At 39.6% G+C, this 23,937-nt stretch overlaps 1 protein-coding gene and 1 non-coding gene across 2 annotated transcripts in view; one reads left to right on the forward strand and one right to left on the reverse strand.

The window, feature by feature from the left end:
• The window catches only part of p3h2 (prolyl 3-hydroxylase 2), a 37,389-nt gene extending 13,452 nt beyond the window's left edge, over positions 1–23,937 (reverse strand). Inside the window, exons 1-4 of the mRNA XM_017477668.3 lie at positions 23,325–23,937; positions 12,193–12,339; positions 2,308–2,497; positions 685–816 (exon numbers count right to left, since the gene is read on the reverse strand). Coding sequence (XP_017333157.1) covers positions 685–816; positions 2,308–2,497; positions 12,193–12,339; positions 23,325–23,741 — 886 coding nt within the window. The 5' untranslated portion in view covers positions 23,742–23,937. The remainder of the gene's footprint in view (positions 1–684; positions 817–2,307; positions 2,498–12,192; positions 12,340–23,324) is intronic.
• On the forward strand, positions 10,621–10,692 carry trnaq-uug (transfer RNA glutamine (anticodon UUG)). Its single transcript has one exon. It is a non-coding gene; the product is annotated as a tRNA-Gln (tRNA).

The raw sequence follows: 23,937 nt of genomic DNA on the forward strand, positions 1-23,937 counted from the left end.
TGCATTGGTGAATCATGCACCTGTCTTCGAAAGGATGTTATGTGTGTTAAAGCCACGTTGTTGACATCCTAGCTAGACAGCTGTATTTTACTTGCCAGTTCTCCAAAGTACAATAAGTCAATCTCCAAAATCTCATGAGGGATGAAAAGTGAAGGATCATTATTCATATTGATGGTTAGTAATGTGGAGTGACCTGAACAAAACTTTCCTTAATTACAAGACTGCTTACTATGAGCTTATTAACTAGATATTCTTTGGCAAGAAACACGACTACAGCTTTATTCAACTTTGTGTCCTACAGCGAGGAGAACATCTTCAATTGATATTTGTGGCTCAGGCATACACCTTAGGCCATGGCATAGTGATAGGGACAGCCTCTGAGATCCATATCTACCGCTTTACATTTTAAAAAATCAACCAAAGATTCATCCAACATGCTACAAAAAACAGGCTGAAAAATAGCACTTCCAAACACCTGCTTCCCAGCATGTACTGAGAGGGAGGGAGAGAGAGATTAGCGGTTAAAACACTCACTGTATTAACACGCAACAAAGTTTTCGTATTGTCGAGGCTGTCTGCATGGACACAAACAGCACATACGTGCTTACATTCCATGTAAATGACTATGGCAGTACAGACACTGAACTGAGGTTGTGCACACGACAAACCAACGACATACTTTACCCTGGAAATAAGCAAACTGCAGGTAATCATAGTGCAGCGGCAGATAGCTCTCCATTGGCGAGAGGCGACCGGGGCGTGTAGCCAAATCTCTCACACACCCGTGCTTGCAGTTCAGGACTTGTGTGTAATGATCTGGAAGGAATAATTCAACCCATTAGTGCTGAGCCACTAAGTTTTCTCAGGGCTTAGAGGCTTTCCACATGGTGCATTCCTGGCATGTCATAGTGTTTCTGATCATACAATTCAACTTATAATGCAAACAAATCTATAATGCAATATTGTAAAAGTGCCTAACAAGTCAACATGGCACAGTTATTCTGCTACCCTTAAGAGGTCTCTAAAAAATTCCCCTGCATATTATGAGTCAACTCAGCTTATTTTGTCGTTCTCTAGGATTTAATCACACATTAAATGTATTTTATTTATAGTGACTTAGTTAATTATAGACATTATTATATAATGTCTATGATTATAGACATTTGTTTAATTTCACAGACACAGCACTATCTATTTCGACTCTGCCACTCAATCAAAGCCTGGTGAGATCATCTCAGTGAGCTGAGCACATAAACCAGCTGCGTGGTTTTAAGTAGACATGTGCCACCACACAAGGCTTTGATCTGGGTTAATTAAAGAGTTAAGTAGCAGCAAGGCCATACAGTACCACTGCTTCAACCGATTATTATAATTATTATAAGTCAGGGTAAATTAACAGTGATCAAAACTAAAAAAAGGCAAAAACACTGGGAAACAAGATAACCTGTTCTGTATTCCCAGTGTCTGCTATTTAAGGCTGGGTAATATGATGACATCTTATCAATATTGTGAGAAATTATGTATTTTCTGAAATACACTATACAGATAGCCAAAAGTATGTGGACACCTGACCATCACATCCATATGTGGGCATTCCTCAAACTGTTTATGATTTCCCTTCATTGGAACCAAAGGGTTCAAACATGTACCAGCATGAGAATGCCACTGTGCACAAAGTGAGAACCATAAACATATTTTTTGCCAAGTTTGGAGTGGAAGAACTTGAGTGGCCTGCACAGAACTCAACCTCACTGAATACCTTTGGAATGAACTGGAACGCTGATTGCATTCCAGCCCTCCTTGTCGGACACATTCCAGAAGACTGGGGACTGTTCCAACAGCAAAGGGGAAACCAATTTCATATCAATGGCCGTGGATTTGAATGTGACGTTCAGCAAGCACATATGGTCATGATGGTCAGGTGTCCACATACTTTTGGCCATATAGTGTATCGGGATATCTTTTTATTGTGAATTGTGATTTTAGCTTTTTCACAACACACAACCCTAATACTACTATATAATGATAAGTAAACAATGTAGTGTGCAACACTGTTTCCTAGAATCATAAATTCCGTCCTATTAGTGTGCATTAGAGGAGCTAGGTGCCATTACAGACACCTTGCAAGTAATTTTAGTAACTACTCCTAAAACCACCTAGTACAAAAATTGAAACAGTACACCTATGCATATTTAATAAAGAATGCAAGTACTGTAGTGCTAGATCAGATGTTGACTGTTCAATATAGGACATTAGAACTGTTATAAGCTGAGATCTTGAGACCTGGCACAGGAAAATGTTTTTTACCTGAGATGAGCTCAGAGAGGGTGTAGCGGTAGAGCACATGATCATGATCCCTGAAGCTCTGAGGACCCTCACATAGTACTCGACACGCTGCGTCTGCTTTGTAGTATTCAGTCAAAGCCTCCTCGAAGAGAACCACAGATGCTTCATAGTTGCCATTATCGTACAGTTGCACTGCAGCAGTGAAGGCTCTCTGAACATACAGAAAGTGTTCCATCGTCAATATAAATACAGCTTTAAAATGTAGACAGAGTAAAATACTAAACATATGAGTTCTGTCAAACCATAACTTATGCTAAGGGTGCATTCTCATTTATTAATCCAATGGCCAATTCTAGTGAAATTGGTTGGATTGTGATTGGGTTTCAGACTGCATATAATTAGACAAACCAAAAACCAAAAAGCTGGGGAGCATGTAGGTTAGGTTAAAAATAGGCATAGGCAAGGTTACAAATGAAAAAAAAAGAAAAAATTAACTGGCTTCTTCTCCTTTCCATTCATTTAATCAAGAGGATGAAAGATGATCCTGTTTTAAAGATTAAAGTCCTGCTTTAATCTAGGATATAATGTAGAGCACTAGATCAAAATGTCAACTGGGGGGCCAATTTAAATCCAACAAAAAACAAACACTTTGTTCATGCAATCTCTTGACTTTGGCTAGCTGTGTTGTTGACACCAGAGAAAAGGTCTTGAGCTGGTTCAAAGGATTACTGTAGGGTGCAGCAGAAGACACCATCGTGCTCCCAGTAGCAGTGCTGTTGCTGGAGGGCAAACTTTCTGCTGAAATTTCTTCCCTTTTTATTGTTACCCAAATGTCCTGAAAGAGAGCTGTGCTTTTGTTTTCACATTTTAGAATGGATGCTTACAGTCGCATGGAGTGCGAATATTGCTATGTCCTATTCAACAACAGTATGTAAAACACATGAACATAATTAGCCAAATGCAATGGGTTGGCACCCTGTCCACGGTCTCCCCTGCGCTGTGCCCCAAGTTCCATGGGATAGGCCCCAGGCTCCCTGATACCCTGTGTAGGATAAGCTGTACAGAAAATGGATGGATAATTAACCAATTGGCTATAGCACCAACCTGTGAGAGAATGGTGCTGTTGCTCCAGTTAGTTAATCTGCCATTTCAAGGGTAAAGCATTCTGGAGCAAAATAATCTTTCTCTGAATTTGTATTTGGACATATATTTTTCATGCAAACTCAGTAGGGCTAACAGATACTATAAGTTCTTATGTTCTTAAAACTCCTTGTATTTCACACCTTGAAAGAGATGCAAGAATAGAGTGTCTCATTACTCAATATCTCAGCCTAGAACTTCTCAATAGCGCTGACACAATCTCTCCATTTTAGCACTGAGGAGATTTTAAAGAGAGCTAAGGAAACATTAGCACCCTTTAGTCCTGAGCTGCAGCAGCTGCTAGCTACGCTAAAGATATTTTTCTGCTTCAACCCACAAGGTGCAAAGGACTTTGTCAGATTCAGAATACACTTTATTCGTAAACATATTATATGATGAGAGATACACAGACATGTATGATCATTTTTCTTGGTATGACTAGTGCTGTGGACAGACTATAGATCAGACTTTACAAGTGGATAGACAATAACACATGTACATACACTGGATATAAAAAGTCACATTTCTGTTACAATGGCGAGTTTTTCTGATGAAAAAATTAAACCAAGATAAATCATGTCAGAACTTTTCAATTCAATTCAATTCAATTTTATTTGTATAGTGCTTTTTACAATAGACATTGTCTCAAAGCAGCTTTACACCCACAATGTTAAATTCATGTGACAACACTGAAGAAATGACACTTTGCTACAATGTAAAGTAATGAGCTGTACATTTTCACTTAGGGGTGTACTCACTTTTGTTGCCAGCAGTTTAGACATTAATGGCTGTGTGTTGAGTTATTTTGAGGGGACGGTAAATTTACACTGTTACACAAGCTGTACATTCACTACTTTACATTGTAGCAAAGTGTCATTTCTTCAGTGTTGTCACATGAAAAGATATAATCAAATATTTACAAAAATGTGAAGGGTGTACTCACTTTTGTGAGATACTGTACATGCAGCTGTCATCAATTAAATTATTCTGATTAGCCTCAAATAAAGACCAGCTGTTTCTGTAGGATATTCTTGATATCTTCTTGATTTCATCTGTCTGCTGAAGTCATGGTCTGCAAAGAGCTTACAAATCATGTACAGGGTCTCACTGTCGAATGGAATCGATCAGGAGATGGGTATAAAAGAATTTCCAAAATATTAGAAGTACCATGGAACACAGTGAAGGCCATCAACACGTGGAGAAAATAAAGCATATAGTGACATTACCAAGAAAAGAACATCCCTCAAAAATTTACAAAAGAACAAGACAAAAACTTACCAGAGAGGCTGCCAAGAGACCAATGGCTGCAGGAATATCTGACAAGTACTGATTACTCTCTGCATGTTACAACAATCTCTTGTATTCTTCACATGTCTGGGCTATAAGGTAGGGTGGCTAGAAGGAAGCCTTTTCTCACAAAAAACTAACTAATAATAATGAATTAATTAATTCCAAAAGGTATGTTTGCCACAAAAAAGCACATCAACAAACACCATACCCACAATGAAGCATGGTGGTGGCAGCACCATGATTTTGGGCTGCTTTTCTTCAGCCAGAAATGTGGGCTTTATCAAGATAGCGGGAATCATGAATAGCTACAGATACCAGCCGCTAGTCTGCAAGTAAGCTGATAATGAAAAGGAATTTCACCTTTCAGTACAAGAAAGAATACATCCATATCAACAAAGGAATGGCTTAACCAAAAGAGGCTTCAAGGCGATTCAATTCGAGGCTTGTCGTTACCGACTTTTTGTCATTACGATTATTTTACTGCTCTGGATCGAGTCAGAGCCTCCCCGATCCCAAATCGTAACTATCAATAGTTTGATATTTACGACTCTTGATAGGGCTGCTGAAGGCAGGATACCCACAACAGCCAATGAGTGCGAGCAAGCGTCACCAACTGGGTGTTGCATGCTTTTATAGCGGAAAAATAGCAACCACAAACATGCCATGAACCTGGAGTATGGTTCCACAACAGAGACAACCGAATAATTTTAATAGTAGGTTCAGCCTACACTATACACACTGTGCTCTCTGGTTCTTGAGAGAAAGAGAGAGAGAGAGAATGTGTGTGTTAACTTTCTTCTGTGTGAATGAGGCAGCTTCTATGTGGCTAATAAACAAAATGAAGTGTGAGTGATACTGTCTTCTGAATTCACGTTTGATAAAACGTGAATTTCTGTGAGATTATGTATTTGTGATGTTGTTACTACAATAGACAGGTGTGTCGTCTGGGAGTCTGGCCAAATCATCTAATGTGTGTGTTCAGAGGATTATAATATTAAAAATCGGTTGAAACTGTCCTTATATCTGTGATCTCCCACAGTTTTAAAATCGGTTAAGATAAAATGGTTTTGATGTCGGCTTCAGGCATGAGCAAAACCTGGTTGGTTGTGATGTCGGCTTCAGGCATGAGGAGATCTTGGTCATTCGTGTCAACAGACTCTGGCGTGAGCATAACTTGGTTGGTAATGACGTCGACTTCAGGTGTGAGCAGAACTTGGCTGGTCTTGACATCGATTTCAAGCATGAAGAGATCATGATTGGCCATGTCAACAGACTCTGGTGTGAGCATAATTTGGTTGGTCGTGACGTTGATTTCAGGCATGAGGAGACCTTGGTTGATCGTGTCAACAGACTCTGGCGTGAGCATAGCTTGGTTGGTCATGACGTCGATTTCAGGCGTGAGCAGAACCTGGTTGATCATGACAAGTTCTTCAGGCATGAGGAGAACTTGCTTGGTCGTGTCAACAGACTCTGGCATGAGCATAACTTGGGTGGTCGTGACATCAGTTTCAGGCATGAGGAGCACACAGTTGGTTGTGTCAAGAGACTCAGGTGTGAGCGTGACGTCGTGATGTCAGTTTCAAACCTGAGGAGAACTTTGGTGGTCATGGCATCCGTTTCAGACTGGAACTTGGCGTGGGAGGTCACCTCTTCGACCTCAGACAGGAACTTGGCATGAGAGGCCATCTCTTTGACCTCAGACAGGAACACTGGGAGGTCACCTCATTCATCTCTAACAGAAACTTGACTTTATGCTGGAGCTCTGGAGATGAGACAACCTCATGGGTCTCAAGACGGAACTCTGGGGATGAGACCACCTCATAGGTCTCCTGCTGGAGCGCTGGGGATGAGACCGCCTCGTGGGTCTCATGTTGAAAATCTGCAGGTGAGACCACCTCATGGATCTCAGGTTGGAGCTCTGGGGAGGAGACCGCCACGTGGGTCTCCTGCTCGAGCTCTGGGGAGGAGGTCAAGTAGAAATAACCAAGTAGAAGGATATATATTGACCATTGTGGCTGATCTAGACCTAGGCACTCCAAATCCCCTCCTCGTGGGGCAGCATGATAGTACTTTGCCACAAGAACTCAGTGGATGGTGAAGATGGAGGCAAAGTCAGGTACATTTGTATACAAATGGTCAGTATGACTATAGTCATGTTAGTCCAAAAAAGCTCCAATAGGATGAAACTCTATAATAGATGGATTGACCACATTTTTCAAGTGATATACAGTGTTGAGTTCATCAAAGTTATCTCTTTATTTCATTGATTCAATGTTAGATTTAATTCAGTCTATTGTAGAGCACCAGGGACAGAGTTTTGCATCCTTAGAAACTGCTGAGGAGGATATTGCACAACAGGTCACCTACAGTAGATTCAAAAAGTATTCAGACCCCTTTCAGACTACTCTCTGCAGGAGCAAATCCAGCAGGCTAAAATATTGGGATGTAATAAGTGTACTTTACAAGTGAGAGCAGTAGAGCTTGTGCTCCCATATATCCTGCAAGGCTTGGTATTACACTGCCAAATGGTAAAAATCTGTCTTTCAGATAAGATGTTAAATGTTAGGCATTAGGTACATTCTGCTATTGAGGCTAAGCAATACACTAAAATCATTCCAACATCTGGAGGGCTAGCTTGGACTGGCTAGATAGCAGGCTCACAGTTAGGATTTAGCTGATGACAGAGTGTAATATACAGCTAACACGACTTGACTGATTGAGACTCCTCAATGGTTCCTTCTTGTTAAATGTGTTGTTGACATTGCTTCATATTTTATAAGTACATATTATGTTTATATAGGGTCTCGTAGCTCACCTTTACTTGGCTATGTGTATTGGCCAGCCAGTATTGGTGGGCTACGTACTTAACTTAGGCTGGCTGATCAGTGACTAGCTATGTGATGTATATGGACCATTTCTGATTTTTCTTTGATACAGTACTGATTTTGTGTACATTGGCAAAAACAACTCAGTCTGGAGACTTTGAATCCAGCGATCCGATTTCAAATATCAGTTGAACCTGCAAAGCCTTTGCTCAAGGCTCCAAACTCTTGGGGAAGGTTAGACTGGAGTTCTCATGGCGGCAGGTTCCTGCTTGCCTTATGTAGGTTGTAGTGGGCCAAAATGCTAATGACTTACAAACGGGGAAACTTTTGGTCCATGGAGACTCTGATCCAAATTTTCGGATCAAAATGTTACTTCTTTTAACCGGCCAACAGCCGAAATAGCTCAGGTGGGAGATTCTGAAGCCAGTGATCTGATTTCAAATATTGGTGGAACCTGCAAAGCCTTTGCTAAAAGCTCCAAACACTTGTAAAGTTAACTAGGGACCCTATTCTGTTGAAGATGAACATGGGCCAAGACTGAAGCTTTTGGTCCAGGCAGTTAAGCCCATGTGCACATTGACTGAAATATAATGGCTGGGGGAATGTTACACTAGAGCTCTGATGGTGGGAGGTTCCTGCTTGCTCTATGTTTTCTGTATTAGGCTGAAATGCTATTCAAGATGTACATGGACCAAATTTCAGATTTTTCTTTCATACAGTAATGAATTCATGTGCTTTGGACAAAATAACTCATATGGTGGAGCATTGGACTGAATATTGATTTAATTTCAGTGAAAGTTGCGTAGTCTTTACTCATGGCAGCTCAATAGCTCAGTTGGGAGAGCGTTACACTGAAGCTCTTAAGGTCTGTGGTAGAACCCTGGGTTTTGGCAATGGAGCCTCTCTTTTGATGACAACATCTTAGTCTCTGACCTACTGGAAAATTGCTGTATGCTAGGTTTTGGCTGGTACATTATGGCTAGGGAAAACCAAGACTAAAAAGTTGCCTGGTTCGATGGTGTATTGCAAGGAGAAGGCAAATGATCTAAAAAATCTTGTGCTTCCTGCATATTTTTCAGAATAGCCAATATTTGCATTCAAATTTTTGGATCAAAATGTTACTTCTTTACTTTGATGATTGGCAAAATAGCTCAGCTTGGACAGCATTAAACTGAAGATCTAAAGATCACTGATTCAGTAATGGGTTCAGCACTGGGGCCTCTATTTTGACGACAATGTCTCTAACCTACAGGATTAGTGCTGCTGTTAACTATTGGCCTGACGGCTGGAAAAAAACCAAGCCTCAAAAGCAGCTTGGTTCCATGGTGTAATAGTTAGCACACAGGACTTTGAATCCAGTGCTCTGAGTTCAAATCTTGGTGGAGCCTACAAAGCCTTTGCTCAATGCTCCAAACACTTGTAAAGTTAACTATTCAATTCAATTTTATTTGTATAGCGCTTTTTACAATAGACATTGTCTCAAAGCAGCTTTACAGAAATATCAACACGGTATACAGATATTAAAGGTGCGAATTTATCCCAACTGAGCAAGCCACTGAGTGGCGATGGTGGCAAGGAAAAACTCCCTAAGATGTTTTAAGAGGAAGAAACCTTGAGAGGAACCCGACTCAGAAGGGAACCCATCCTCATCTGGGTAACAACAGTTAGTGTGAAAAAGTTCATTATGGATTTATATGAAGTCTGTATGGCGTTAGGAGCAGCCGTAGTCCCAGCAGTCTGGAATTAAAGAAGATTTGAGCTCCATCCAGAGGCAGAAAGGATCTGGATCTCTAGTATCTCCATAAATTCATGTGGGGCTCGGCAAAAGGAGAGAGGGAGAAAAAAGATAATTATGACTGCGAAGTAGTAGAACAGAATCTAGTCAGGGTAGGCTTGAGTAAACAAATACGTTTTAAGCTTAGACTTAAACACTGAGACTGTGTCTGAGTCCCGAACACTAATAGGAAGACTGTTCCATAACTGAAACTATGGGCCCCATTTTTTTATTTTTTTTTTTAGATGAACATGGGCCAAGACAAAAGCTTTTGGTCCATGCAGTAGGGGAACATTACACTGGAGCTCTCATGGTGGCAGGCTCCTGCTTGCCCTATGTAGTAGGCTGAAAGGCTAATGACTTAGAAACAAGGAAACTTTTGGTCCATGGAGTTAAGCCCATGTGCTCATTGCCTGAAATATCATGGCTGGGGGAACGTTAGATTGGCGTTCTGATGGTGGCAGGTTTGTGCTTGCTCTATGTATTTTGTAGAAGGCCAAAAGATATACATGGACTGTTTCTGATTTTTGCTTGATACAGTACTGACTTTGTGTACATTGGCCAAAATAACTCAATTTGGAGATTTTGAAGCCAATGATACGATGTCAAATATCGGTGGAACCTGCAAAACCTTCGCTCAAGGTTCCAAACACTTGTGAAGTTGACTAGGGACCCTATTCTGATGCAGATGAATATGGCCCAAGACTGACACTTTTGGTCCATGCAGTTAAGCCCATGTGCGCATTGGCTGAAATATCATACCTGGGGGAATATTAGACTGGAGCTCTGATGGTCACAGGTTCCCGCTCGCTCTGTGTAGGTTGTAGTAGGCCGAAATGCTATTCAACATGTACATGGACCAAGTTTCTGATTTTTCTTTCATACATTAATGATTCTGTATGATTTTTCCAAAATAACTCAGTTGGGAGAGCATTGCATGGAATATTGATTAAATTTCAGTGAAAGCTGCAAAGTCTTTACTCACGGTTCATAACTATTGCAAGGAGAAGGCAAATTATCTAAAAAATATTGTGCTTGTTGCATATATTTAAAAATGTCAAATTTTTGTATCCAAATTTTTGGATCAAAATATTACTTTTTTCACTTTTCCAGCAGCTGCAATAGCTCAGTTGGGAGAGCGTTAATCTGAAGATTTGAAGGTCCCTAGCCCAATCCTGGGTTTTGGCATTGGAACCTCTGTTTTGATGACAACGTCTTAGTCTCTGAACTACAGGGAAATTGCTGCTTGACAGCGTTTGGCTGGTATATGAAAGCTGGAGAAAACCAAGCCTAAAAGACTAGCTTGGTTCCATGGTGTAATGGTTAGCACTCTGGACTTTGAATCCAGTGATCTGAGTTCAAATCTCAGTGGAACCTGCAAAACCTTTGTTCAATGCTCCAAACCCTTGTAAACTTAACTAGGGGCCCAATTTTTTAAGATGAACATGGGCCAAGACTAAAGCTTTTGGTCCGTGCACCCTGCCTGAAATATCATGGCTGGGGGAACGTTAGACTGGAGCTCTGATGGTGGCAGGTTTGTGCTTGCTCTATGTATTTAGTAGAAGGCCAAAAGTCTAACAAGATATACATGGACTGTTTCTGATTTTTGTTTGATACAGTACTGACTTTGTGTACATTGGCCAAAATAACTCAGTTTGGAGTAGGTTGTAGTAGGCCGAAATGCTAATGACTTACAAACGGGGAAACTCTTCATCCATGGGGACTTTGATCCAAATTTTTGGATCAAAATGTTACTTGTTTTAACCTGCCAACAGATGAAATAGCTCAGCTGGGAGACTTCTGATTTCAAATATCGGTGACTTTTTGTTGATAACAAACTGACACCACAGGTTCATTCTTGTGCATACCAAAACATAGTCATATCTGACCATGCCCCCATAACACTTGACATATCATTCCAACTAACTCAACTAATTCCAGGAAACACTGGTAGTTTAACTCCTCTGTTTTAGCAGAGGACGTTCTCGTAAAATGTATTTATAAATAGATACCACTTGTCTTGAGCACTAACAGATCCACAGAAGTGTTAGACTCAATTGCATGATAGGCCCTTAAAGACTGCCTATGGAGACAGATTCTCTCTTCTTCAGATCTCTTTTCTCACCACAAATTGAGAGGGTTGAAATAAAAGCCAGTATACGTTACAGATCAGATTCTGAATTTTAATTGGCAATATGATAGCTGCCCCACAGCAGACTTATACAAAGAGTGCCTAAAACATAAACACAATTTGATCTACTCTCAACCCAACAAACAATACTCCTCTTGCAGAGGAACAGAAGGCATTTTCATGACCATGGGGAGAAAGCTGCTTGCCAGTCAGCTGCATGGTATGAGAGCCCGACAAATTATTAGTGGTCTCAAAATCTGCCTTTTCCAAACCCTGTACACTATTTTAAAGCCCAGCATCAATACCATCATTGCAAAATGTGCTATGATATTCAAATGTAATGTCATGCAGTATATGATTCAAAACCTGCCATTTTCTTAAACATTAAAAAGTAGTTTGTTTCAGTTAAAAAAAAAAAACCCTGAAACTTGAGGACACAACAAATGTTTGCAAGTGCTCACATCAGATCACAATACTCATTTGACCCCATTCAGACCTATTTTTAGCACTGTCCGCCTGTGATCGAATCATCTGAGATGTTCAAGCCAGGTCAGAACGGTGCCAGAGGACCACTGAAGTGTAATTAAATGGCACCAAGAGGCAAACAAAATACTACATATGTGAAAGCACCCTAAAGATCTTAAGGTTCATGTTTTCATTCATAAACACTTCAAACATAATCCAGTCATCTAGATTAAAGTATTAAGTTAATTTTACTGGAAATACTGAGATCAAAGGTCACTTGCCTGATGTGGACGGGCTTCTCGGTTAATGAAGTCCTTCTCTTCCACGCCATGTAATGCCTTGTACTGCTCCAAGTTTATCTCTATGTGCTCAGGATTTGCCTGGAAATATGTGTGAGCAGCAGCTGCTGCTTTGTCCGGCTGCTTAAGCTGACAGAAAGACAAAGAAATTGCAAGTTTAGTACAGGCTGGTAAATATTACAAATAATTAGGATTGAAATAGATTCAGTTTTTGTGGGAAACAATGATCCTTTGATAACCAAAAGATTTTTCTGTGTAAGTCTGGAAAACAATGAGTTCACAGCTATCCCATTAATCTATAAATTATTTTAGATTAGCAACATCAATTTCAGGATTGAAAAATGCTTGAACACATAGAAAGCCCACCAGCATATACGCGACTCCTGGCATAGTGTACAGAGGTTTGGCTCTATTATTAAGCCAATCATGATAGTGATAATGATAATGAGTCATTATTGATCACATATACATTACAGCACAGTGAAATTCATTTCTTCGCATATCCCATCATGTCAGGAAGTTGGGGTCAGAGCACAGGGTCAGCCATGATACAGCACCCCCTGGAGCAGAGAGGGTTAAAGGCCTTGCTCAAGGGCCCAACAGTGCCAGCTTGGCAGTGCTGTGTCTTGAACCACCAACCTTCCAAACAGTAACCAGAGTCTTAATAGCCAAGCCCCCACTGCCCACTTATTAGCATCAAATGTCTACAATAAAAAAGAAAAGGAATGATCTGACCACAATAAGGGATGATAACTCTCAAAACTATTATTCCCGTTTTATGTTTGAGAGTCCTAAATTAGACATATTTCTGTAGTACAGAACAATATTTAGTTAACATGACTTCCAATTCACATACACTTCTAAATTGCATTGCATTGTCCCCCCCACACTTTCTGTAAAATCTAGATTTACTTTCTGTCAGGAGGAGTACTCCTAAACATTTTAACATTTTAAACCGTTAAGATAATTGATGCAGAATCAGTAATGGTTTAATATTTTTTAATGCCAATAAAACCACTAAAACCACTAAGATGGCCTAGGAACATTTATCTACTCTGAATATAATGGCAGGATCTATGAATGTGTAAGATCATGCATTTTGGAAATATGCTGTCGTCATCCCAAATGGTCTAATATCACTAACTTTCTAAACTATTAAGTCAAGAGTAAAATATAGCTAGCTAGCTTTGACAAATCTCAAAATGAATTTATTTAACAGTATACAAACCCTTCAAAATGTATCATAACAAACTAAACTACAATCTAAATGCATGCTCAACTGGGTTAAAGTCTGGTAATTGACTTGGCCAGTCTTCCACTTTTCCACATTTGTTGTACTGGCAGTATGTTTTAGGTCATTGTCCATTGTTAGGATATTGCATGATGAAGTGACTCCCTGTTAGATTTGATGCATTTCTCTGTAAATTGGCAGACAGAATGTTTCTGTGGACTTCTGAATTTATTCTGCTGATACCATCATGATTTACATCATCAATAAAAATTAGTGAGCTCACTAATCTTTAAAGAAAAGATCTGCTTATGATCCACAACATGCAAGCATGGTGGAGGTAGTGTAATGACACTACCTCCACCATGCTTGCATGTTTGTGGATCATAAGCAGATCTTTTCTTTCTCCACACTCTGTCCTTTCCATCACTTTGGTAGAGGATTATCTTGTGTAGAGAATTTTTGTGACTCATCTCTGTATTTCTTTGCAAATTCCATTCTGGTTTTCCGATTCTTATTGATGATGAGTGTCTGTATTTCTGCTCTTGATGTCTTCTTTGAGTAATGGATTGTGAAACCTTCACCCCTGCCCTGTGGAGGTTGTTGGTGAGGTCAATGACTGTTGTTTCTGTGAGTTTCTTCACAGAATTGGCATTGCTGTTCCAAAACTTTCAGAGGAGACTGTATCTACACCCACTTTAACAGGGAACACCTGTATGCTTTCTCATCCATGAAATTACCCAATCATGTGGAAGCAGCACAATGCATAAAACCATGCAGATAAAGGCCAAGAGCTTTAGCTAACGTTCACCTCAAACAGCAGAATAGGGGGGAAAAAAAAAAATCTCAGTGAATTTGATGTTTTCATGCTTGTAGGTGCCAGACGGTCTGGTTTGAATGTTTCAGATACTGCTGAGATCCTGGGATTTTCACTGATAACAGTCTCTAGATTTTAAACAGAATGAAGGCAAAAAAAAAAAAAAAAAAAAAACGGAAAACATCCAGTGAGCGGCTGTCCTGTGGCTGGAAATGCCTTGTTGATAAGAAAGCTTAGAGGAGAATAGCCAGACTTTGAGCTAACAGAAAGACCGTCAACTCAAATAACCACTCTTTACTGAGTAGAAAAGTATCTCGTAACTTGACCTGACCTGCATCTGAATGATTTTATACCCTGTGCTCTGCCACATGGGGTGGCCAGAGAATGTTTAACCAAAATGAATCCACCCAAAAGCAGTTAACTTTTAAATGTAACCATTTAAATTCAGCAGTAGTTTAAACACTACTTTACCAGATGGATGGATATATTTTTATTTAAGTAGAGTTTGCAAGGACATACAGTAACCAGGTTGTTATCAGAAGAGATTTCAAGCATCAACACGGGCCTGAGGCGACCGTCTGTATTCCACAGATAGACAGTGATTATGGTGCGGAACGGTCACATGTACAAGCCCAGTAAACAAGCCCACACTGGCAAACCCTCAACAAGCACAAACACACATTCTGCAATGCAGATTAACCCAGAACACAATCTCCGAAATAACTGGACCATTTGTTGCTGGAATTGTAATCTAGAGCCTAATAAAATCACAAGTCTCTCATCTTTTGTGACAAAGTCAAGCACTGTTTTTGCGTTGGGTAAAAGAGTGGGCTTCCTATGAAATGTTAAAATGTTAAATTATTAACATTTTAATAGAAATACCATGTTAATTTCTAGGGGATATCATGATTACTGTAAGAAATAAGCTCACCAGGAATGTGGGAAGTAGGGGTTCTGAGGGTGTTGCAGGTGCGGTACCCCTGAGTTTGAGGATTCTTTTAATTGCAAATACAACTGCGACTGCTATAATAATAAGAAGAGGAAGAACAAGAAGAAGAAGAAGAAGAAGAAGAAGAATAGTAATAATAATAATAATAATAATAATATAGTTAAACAAATAAAGACCTAAGCTAAACAACTTTAAAATGACGTATGTTGATTAGTTTTTGAGTCAGAGATAGTATTTCTCTCTGTATACCACAGTGATTTGCCAACAATTACAGTTTTCAAATTATTAATGAATGGCACATCATGCATTTTAACTGTTCATAGTTACATTTAATGTTACAGAACGTCCAAGAGACTCAGCAGAAAAGCATCTCAGAACAGGCTGGTGAGGGAACGATTAAATGTAGCTGCTACAATGTAAGACAGGAACTAACTAATATATCAGGCAACGTAATGACTTGTACAAAGCACTGACACTCCTTCAATAAATGTAAAAGAAAAGTCTCCTACCATAAACATCACCATATCAACAACTATATGCTTGTTGCTGTTATACAACAGCACACTTTTAATCCACTTATTATTTGGCTTAGATTATGTGGAACGTCCGCCATGAGTCCCTGTCACTGAGCTGTTACTACAGGAATGATAATATATTAGAAGAAGCACATTAATATAAACCTGTGATGAAAATCATCTGGATGTGAAGTCATAACTCATGCCACATGTATGCTGCTTAAACTTCCAGCACCCTCAATGTAAACCGCCTTCCGGTGTCACTGAAGGCCACCATATGCTTTTTTCAATATATTCTGTTATACACCGACCACCTTAAAGGATTAGCTGTAGATTAATTATAGAGAGGCTCGATGTTATAAACAGTAGAGCTTGAGGCAATAAATAACAACCAGTAGAGATCCCAGGTGGCATGACTAGGTCACGTCCTATTTTATCCTATTTTAGGGAGCACAGATTGTAAGAGAATTACTGCAGGAGACATGCAGTTGCCCTTTTTTTCCAAGTGTATTCAGCCACTGTATTCAGTGTATTCAGCCACTGCTGAATACACTTGGGAAAAAAAGGGCAACTGTATGTCTCCTGCAGTAATTCTCTTACAATCTGTGCTCCCTAAAATAGGACGTGAAAGCTTCTCAGAGCACATCATAGCACTCTATGATGTGCTCTGAGAAGCTTTCTGTATTGACTGGGATCATACTACAGGAAATCGTTCATTGGGGAGTTCATCTGGTAATAATATAAAAATATGAAAAAAAATTACATTAAAACTGAGGTAAATCGACACAGCTCTATGCAGGCCTATTATTCCATGTATGTTGTAACTGCTATATATATATATATATATATATATATATATATATATATATATATATATATATATATATATATATATATATAACATATACCGAAATCTTTAAATGTGCCAAAATATAAAAGGTTTGTAGGTGTCACAATTTGGAGACGGACGCAAGTGCAAATAATAAGTTTAATAAAGAACAAAATAAAATAAGACACTATGACCTTGTGGCAAAGACTAAACATAAACCCCAGACCTAAACACAGCAACCAAGACAACGGCAAAGAAAGACAAACGAAAGACAAGGAGCGCAGTGTAAACTGTGGTGCAGGTGGTCATGTGACTGTGATGTAGTGAGATGCAGTGGCTGCTGGGAACTATAGTTCAGAGTTCCTTCTCTGATACACATGACAGTAGGTATCTAGTACGGAAACATCCTAATTTTAGTGTTATTGTTTTCCCTTTTGTAAATAATACTGTTTGTTTTCTTTATTTCTTTTTTTTTTTTTACAATCCCAGAACTCAGAAAGCAACGTCAGTGTTTAAATTGTCCGCTTGTGGTAAGCAGTTCATCATAGCTCTTTAGCTGTTCTCCAATCATTAGCTATTCTTCGCCTGGCACAAGAGCTTTCATACAAATTATATTCATACACTGTAATCTGTGGCAGAGATTCTTAGATGTAAACATATTAGTTATTACTTATTCATTCGCCTGTAGTAAATGAGAGAGGAAACTAGATCTACTATTATTTTTAACCACCACTTTAAACTGGCCTACAGAAACATGGCACACACATGTGCTTCAGGAAACACCCACAGCTTGTAGGAAGCCTAACTATGATGTCACCTCTTTCGTTGGACCTCCCCTCTGTGAAACACTTTTTCTTTTATTTCTTCCCTGCTCTGCTACTGCTGGATCTAAAGTAATGTGGGAGGAATGTAAGCTAACATCACACATAACCTCTTTTAGTAGGGTCAGCATGTGGAGACAGGACTGGGGAAAAAACACAGAGTGGAAACATGCCTGGAAAACAGGCCTTCTACTGTATACTGCTGGGCTTGAGATCACCTATGAATGGAAGCCACTGAACCCCATGTATGGTCTGGTTCACATTCAGGACTAGATTTAATTTTAGCATGTTGATTTTAGTTCATTTTTGCAGAAAATGTCACAGGACCCAGGGAAAAAATGATCTGAATCAACTTACCACCCCACCCATGTCAAAAGCTCGACTTGAAATGTCAGTAACCACGTTTATATATCCTCCCCTCTCCCTACACAATGCAGCGATGCGAAGACACAATGAAACTTGTGAAGTCAGTCGATAATTTTAATAACTAAGGACCTTTTTCTGATTAAATGAAAGTTTTTACAGCATGACGTATATTTTGTTCTTTTCCTTTCATGTTGTGGTTTGGAATATTAAACCGTCTACCTACGGTATATCTTCAACTCCTATCACACATTCTTCCCAAGCCCAGGAGTCTTGTTTAGCAAAGGGTGGGAAGAACAAGTTCAAAATTTGTGCATAAGAAGAAAAAGCCTTTATTTTGCATATACATTATAGTTAAATTCATTCTTTGCATATCCCAGCTTGTTAGGAAGCTGGGGTCAGAGTGCGGGGTCAGAGTGCAGGGTCAGAGTGCAGGGTCAGAGTGCAGGGTCAGCCATGTTGCAGTGCCCCTTGAACAGAACGGGTTAAGCGCCTTGCTAAAGGACCCAACAGTGGCTGCTTGTGCATTAGTGCAAATGTAAGAAGAACACTCATATTGCACTGAGAATTGTTCTTCAGATAGCATGCAAACATAAACCCTCATAACAAAGACAAACGCACATTCGAGAGTTTTGCAGTGTGAAAACCACAGGCTCTAATCTATGGGACTCCCTTTTGCTGCATCAGGTTTGTATGTGTGTATTATGTGTATGTCTTCTCTGATTCAGTACATCAGTTGTACAGTAAATTAATTTATATGCATGATTTAATTATAATATATTACTTATTTATATACTAAAATAAAACAATTTTAACTAAACTGACAGGCAATTATAAAAGATATTACTTGCAAGTTTGGACATTTAGAAAAAAATATCCTGGGCTGGCAACATATGGTATCTGAAAATCGTCAGAAAGCCTTAGGAAGTCACATTTTACTGAAAAAAAAAAAATCATTTTCTAAAAAAAAAGAATTTGATAAAGGTGGGCACAATTAAGTGATCTAACACTGAGCTGGACAGTGTACCTGTCTAAGACTTTATTTAATTATACTGTATTGTAGCATCATATTCCTGTTCGTGGCTGACAGGAATTGAACCTGATGAACCTGATTGAACCACCATGGTTGTAAAGAGTGGTTATTTGTGTTAACAAATCCTTCCTCTCAGCTCAAACTAGTCTCCTCTAAAATCACAGAACTGATGCTCACTGGATGTTTTTGTTTTCTGCACCAGTCTGTGTAAACTCTAGAGACCGCTGCACGTGAAGAAGATCAGCATGAATGAGCAGATGTGCAGGTGCTTCTTGTGGCCAGTAAGTGGATATTTAAAGTCTTGTTTTGATATCAGGAATCGCAAAAATGCAGTATTGGTAAATAAGGGTGTAAAGAAAATGGATTTAAATTAGAACATCAGTCCAATAGTCTTGCTTATAGTGGTCCAGGTGGATTTGGCCCTTGTTCATCTGTACTTAAAGACGCAGCAGTGCTTTATTTCTTTAGCCTGTCCAGCTATCTCACTTCCTCATCTGTATTCACTGCTCAAATGGATCAGCTTACAGAGATTCAACTTTCATGCTAATACCGGCATCAACACCATCATGCTAATCATCTTGTAGTTCACTAACTAACTGAGCCAATTTTCTGTTATTTTCAATTATCTACATTGTATAGTTGCATTGCTTTCAGGGACTTTGAGGCCAACATCTGTGCCAACATCTCCCGTAATACTATGCTGGGTTTCTCATTAGTGTGACATTGAACATCGATGGAAAATGATGTGTGAGAAAAGTTCTTCCTCTTGTTTTCAGGAGGGAACAGTGAAACCTGACTTATCCCACATAATCTAAGCCGAATTTTTTAAGAAGAACGACTGACTTCTCATGTGAATAACAAAAATACAGCACGACCCGACAAATTAGCACCAGAGTCACTAAACACATCAATATTTTAATATTAACATACATTACATGGCTAAAGGTTTGTGGACACCTGACCATCACTCTTGTGTGTTTTTTGAACATCACATTCTAAATAGTCATAAATAGTTGCTGTTATAATAATCTTCACTCTTCTGCATTAGTTACAAGCACTGATGTTGGGCGAGGAGGTCTGGGGTGTAGTCAGCAGGCACTGTGGTCTCTGTGCACCGGGGCTCTGTGAAGAACACTTGAGTTCTTCCACTCTTCCACAAACCTTCGCAAACTATGTCTTCATAGACCTCACTTTGTGAACAGGGGCTTTGACATGCTAGAACATATTTAGGCCATGTGTATTTCATGTGTTTCAGGGTGGAGTTTTCCTTAAGCTCCGGATAGACTCAAAATGTTTGTAATCACTGGGTCATTACATTGGATCACATAGGGAGATCAAAATAGCTACAAATAAATAAGCTCTAGAAGCTCTACATTCATTTTCAGGGAAAATGAGAGGGCATGGAGAATACACCCATCAGCCATAGCATTAAAACCACTGACAAGTGAAGTGAACAACATTGATTATTATTATAAGTCATCCCAAGTTCTAGGGATAGTATGCTTTTAATTTCCGCCATACTGGATTGTCAATTTCTTCAAATTCAAAGTTTTTTTTAGCTTTGTCTTCTCCTACATAATTTACAATCATTTCCACATTTGGGTGACAGCATTGTGATACCAACTAAAACAAAACTTGCTTTTGGGATTTTTGACATGCAGGATGTTTTGTCTATAACACACAAAGGTATTGGATGGCTATGTTGCCAAACAGAAAGTGAGAGCATATCCCAGCAAAACTTTTATGTGTTTAAACCAAACTTGTGATGTATGTTTATTAGTATTACCTAACAAACAATCTTTGAGTTCCCGGGAGGGCTACTGAAAACAGGAAGTGAGGCAATATCTCAGCAAAGACTTGATGTTTTGCCCTCAAATTTTTATCTCCTTGGGAACAAGTGCTGATGGTCCCCTGAACAAGAGTGTGAAATAATACACTTAATCATACAAGAAACTACCTGCAAACTTTCCAGTGCCTTGTTCCAAAATCAGATAACAGCGGAGAAGAGATTTAAATTATCATTAAAGGAAAGATATGATCCGTATCATATACTTTACTGTAAATCCTGTTAGGAACACTGAAATTCAAGTGTAAAATATTTCGTCATTAACCATTCCATACAGTTAATTCTACATAGGCACGTCCTCTCACGCACGAACAACCAATGAATTAAGTCACATACTATGCATAGAATTGTGTGTATGCATTTAATGCAGAAAACCATACACACAAACACTTTGATAAATGAGAACTCAGCTACAGCTGCTTTCTGCTGGATGAGTAAACAGGAAAGGTCTGTGAGTGTTGACAGCTGGGAAACCCTTATTCAGATAATGCCAGAAAAATCACATGGTGGTGGGCAGAAGTTTGTCCTGGGTCAGCGCAGTGTAGTGGAGAATGCCTGCTAAATCATTTATTTCCATTTCAGGGCACCATGCACGCCCATTCACACAAAAAGCCACCTCTACAAGTAATTTAGCATAGTTAATTTTTCTGAACATTGGGAGGAAACCAGAGAACCCAGTTTTGTTATTATATTTGTAAATGATCATTCTGTTAACTATAATATAATACTACAAGCGTGTGTACAAAAACTGGATCACAGTTTTGGTGAGCCCCCTCCAACAACCATTCAGAAGAGCTGCAGTTATGATATCACTTCCTTTGTGCTACGGGACCCCCCCCCCCCCCCCCCCCCCCCGCCCCCCGCGTCCCCTTATCTGAACAACATTAAACATGTCCCTAAAATGGTTTTAAAAAGGTTTGTTCTTTCACACTAACGCAAATTGAAAAATGAGGAAAGAATCAGTGGTTTCTCGCAGGGATCACAATGAGAATAGTCATCCACTGTGTAGAAAGAGGGGCATTTTTCAAATACACATAGGTGAACATTTTATGTTTCACGATCAAGGTTCCGGATAGCTAAACTGGCCATGTATTGGGATTTCATGTTTTAAATTTAGGATGGAAAACACATGTCTCCTCAGTTATTCATTGTCAGACAAATTATGGTGAGATTACAGTATGAGGTAATGCCTTGTAGAGCGAGACAGACGGAATGATTCACTGCACTGTGGAAACTGTGGTGTGATTCCCTGGGGCGAATTAGAGGAAAGCCTTTTTTCAAGAATGTAATAAGATGTAAGTGTTTGCAGGTAATTCACAGTGAGTCAAATATAACTTTCTGTGGATTTCAACAGGTCTGCATGATCAAGATCGAAAAAAAGCTTGTGATCAAAAATATTTGTGAAGCAATCGTTCAATTCCTGTATCGTCTTTTAATTTCAAACAAACTGCTTATTTTTTTGCTGGCTTATACGCAAATGGACTCTACTTGATGTATAAGACTGCCATTTTGTTCCAGTGTAGGTGAAACGCCTTTTGGGTGCTTTGATCCATCTGCAGTTTAGCACACAGTGCCAAAAGCAACCAATCAATGACCACAGCAGCTACAGACATAAATATAATCCATTCATAACCGAGGACAAGGTGGAGCCTTTCCATTTAGCAAAGTAAACATGCTACAAGAGGGAAACAAAATATTTGGTTGAATAAACCTGAGGTGAACAGGAGATACACACAAACTTTGTCAAGGGAGGAACAGTTGGCATCTGTGGCAAGCCTTTCCAGAAGGGTATTTATGGCAGAGGCCAGATGCCCGATGTTTGGAGGCCTGTTTGAGACTGCTATATTAGAGCTGGTGGAGTGTTATACATTTCCCAGAAATATCATTCCTAAAATACACTTGTGGTGGGTTTTTATTTATTTATTTTTTTATGTCCTCTAATGTAGAAACAGACCCAAGAATGTGTCTGATCTCAGCCTGCTACAAAAGTCAAAGCAGCCTTCATCTGCTGTGTGTGTGGTCATTTACAGGGGTGTACAATCAGACAATTCGGATAGATGCATCGATTTAAAAAGTTAATGATTATAAAGCAATTATTATCCAAACAAAAAAGGAAAGTCAACATTTTAGTTCGTTAAACTGATGTGTAAATAATTTAAATAGGCTAGCAAGGTGCCCATAACTCCAATTAAAGAAAAAAAAAAAGTCCTTCTCTACATCATCATCACCTGCAAACTGGGGTCTAGGCTTGGTGCAACTCAACAAAATTTCAATTTATAGTAAGGTTTCACTTATCCCCCTCAAACAAAACATCACAATATTAATAAATCAGTAGTGCTCCGCACTCAGTTCAATTCATTATAAATGATTTACACAGTTAGACATCAGTAGTAGAAACTGTAATGGATATAATGTAACGCATTGACACTCATGCTGTTTTAGATCATTCCTTTATCCTGAAATTCATTGGTGGAAGCTTACCCTCAGCACTGGATTTAATAAATAAGATATTACTGACTGTATTTAATAAATAAATTAACTATCAACTACTTTCACATCCCTGGTCCTGTCTCCTTGGAGCTTTCCCAGCTCTAACATATCAGCTGAAATGAGTGCTGGCTCTCCAGGACCATGGTTTGGGAACCTGCGCCACTGCAAAGCATGCTGGGGGTATCTCGCACTCAACTTAACTTTCTGGCTCATTTCTTTTTACCTTGAGGTACGCGAGCTGAAGATAGTTGTATGGGATTCTCCTGTGGAAGTCTTGCTCGACATCAGCGCTGACTTTGTGCATGGAAGAAGGTCCGAGTTTTCCTTCCGTGCAGTCGTTGAGACAAGCGGCTCTCCGCAAAATCGCATCAAACAGCTGGAGGTCAGTCGCAGTCGCATCGAGCTTGTGTTGATCCCTGCACCCGAGTCCACAGCGGATTTTGGTCTGGCGCACTTGGGCGAAATTCTCCAGCGCTTTCTCCATGTACCGCACCACGTCTGCGTAATCACCCCGCTGGAACGCGTCCATCCCGCTGCTGTACAGCAGGTCGTAGGGTTCGAGTGTGGCTGCTGGTAACAACACGGGCATGTGGAGCAGGACTGTTAAAGCCCCCCATGATTGGAGAAAGTGGACGACCATCTTCGGCGCTCAGAAGGCAAGAAAACGTTCCCAAAAAAAGCGCTGTCTCAGTCTAATAACCCGAAAGCACCGGATATCCGACTGGTGTAAGCGCAGAAGAGAACACACACCATTCCAAGTGATCTGATGGTCATTGTGATAGTCCCATAGCCGGCGACGTTTCTATCACGTCCCTCTACTGCTGAATAAAATGAAC

The sequence above is a fragment of the Ictalurus punctatus genome, chromosome 10 (assembly GCF_001660625.3).
Source record: "Ictalurus punctatus breed USDA103 chromosome 10, Coco_2.0, whole genome shotgun sequence".
Classification (NCBI taxonomy): domain Eukaryota; kingdom Metazoa; phylum Chordata; class Actinopteri; order Siluriformes; family Ictaluridae; genus Ictalurus; species Ictalurus punctatus.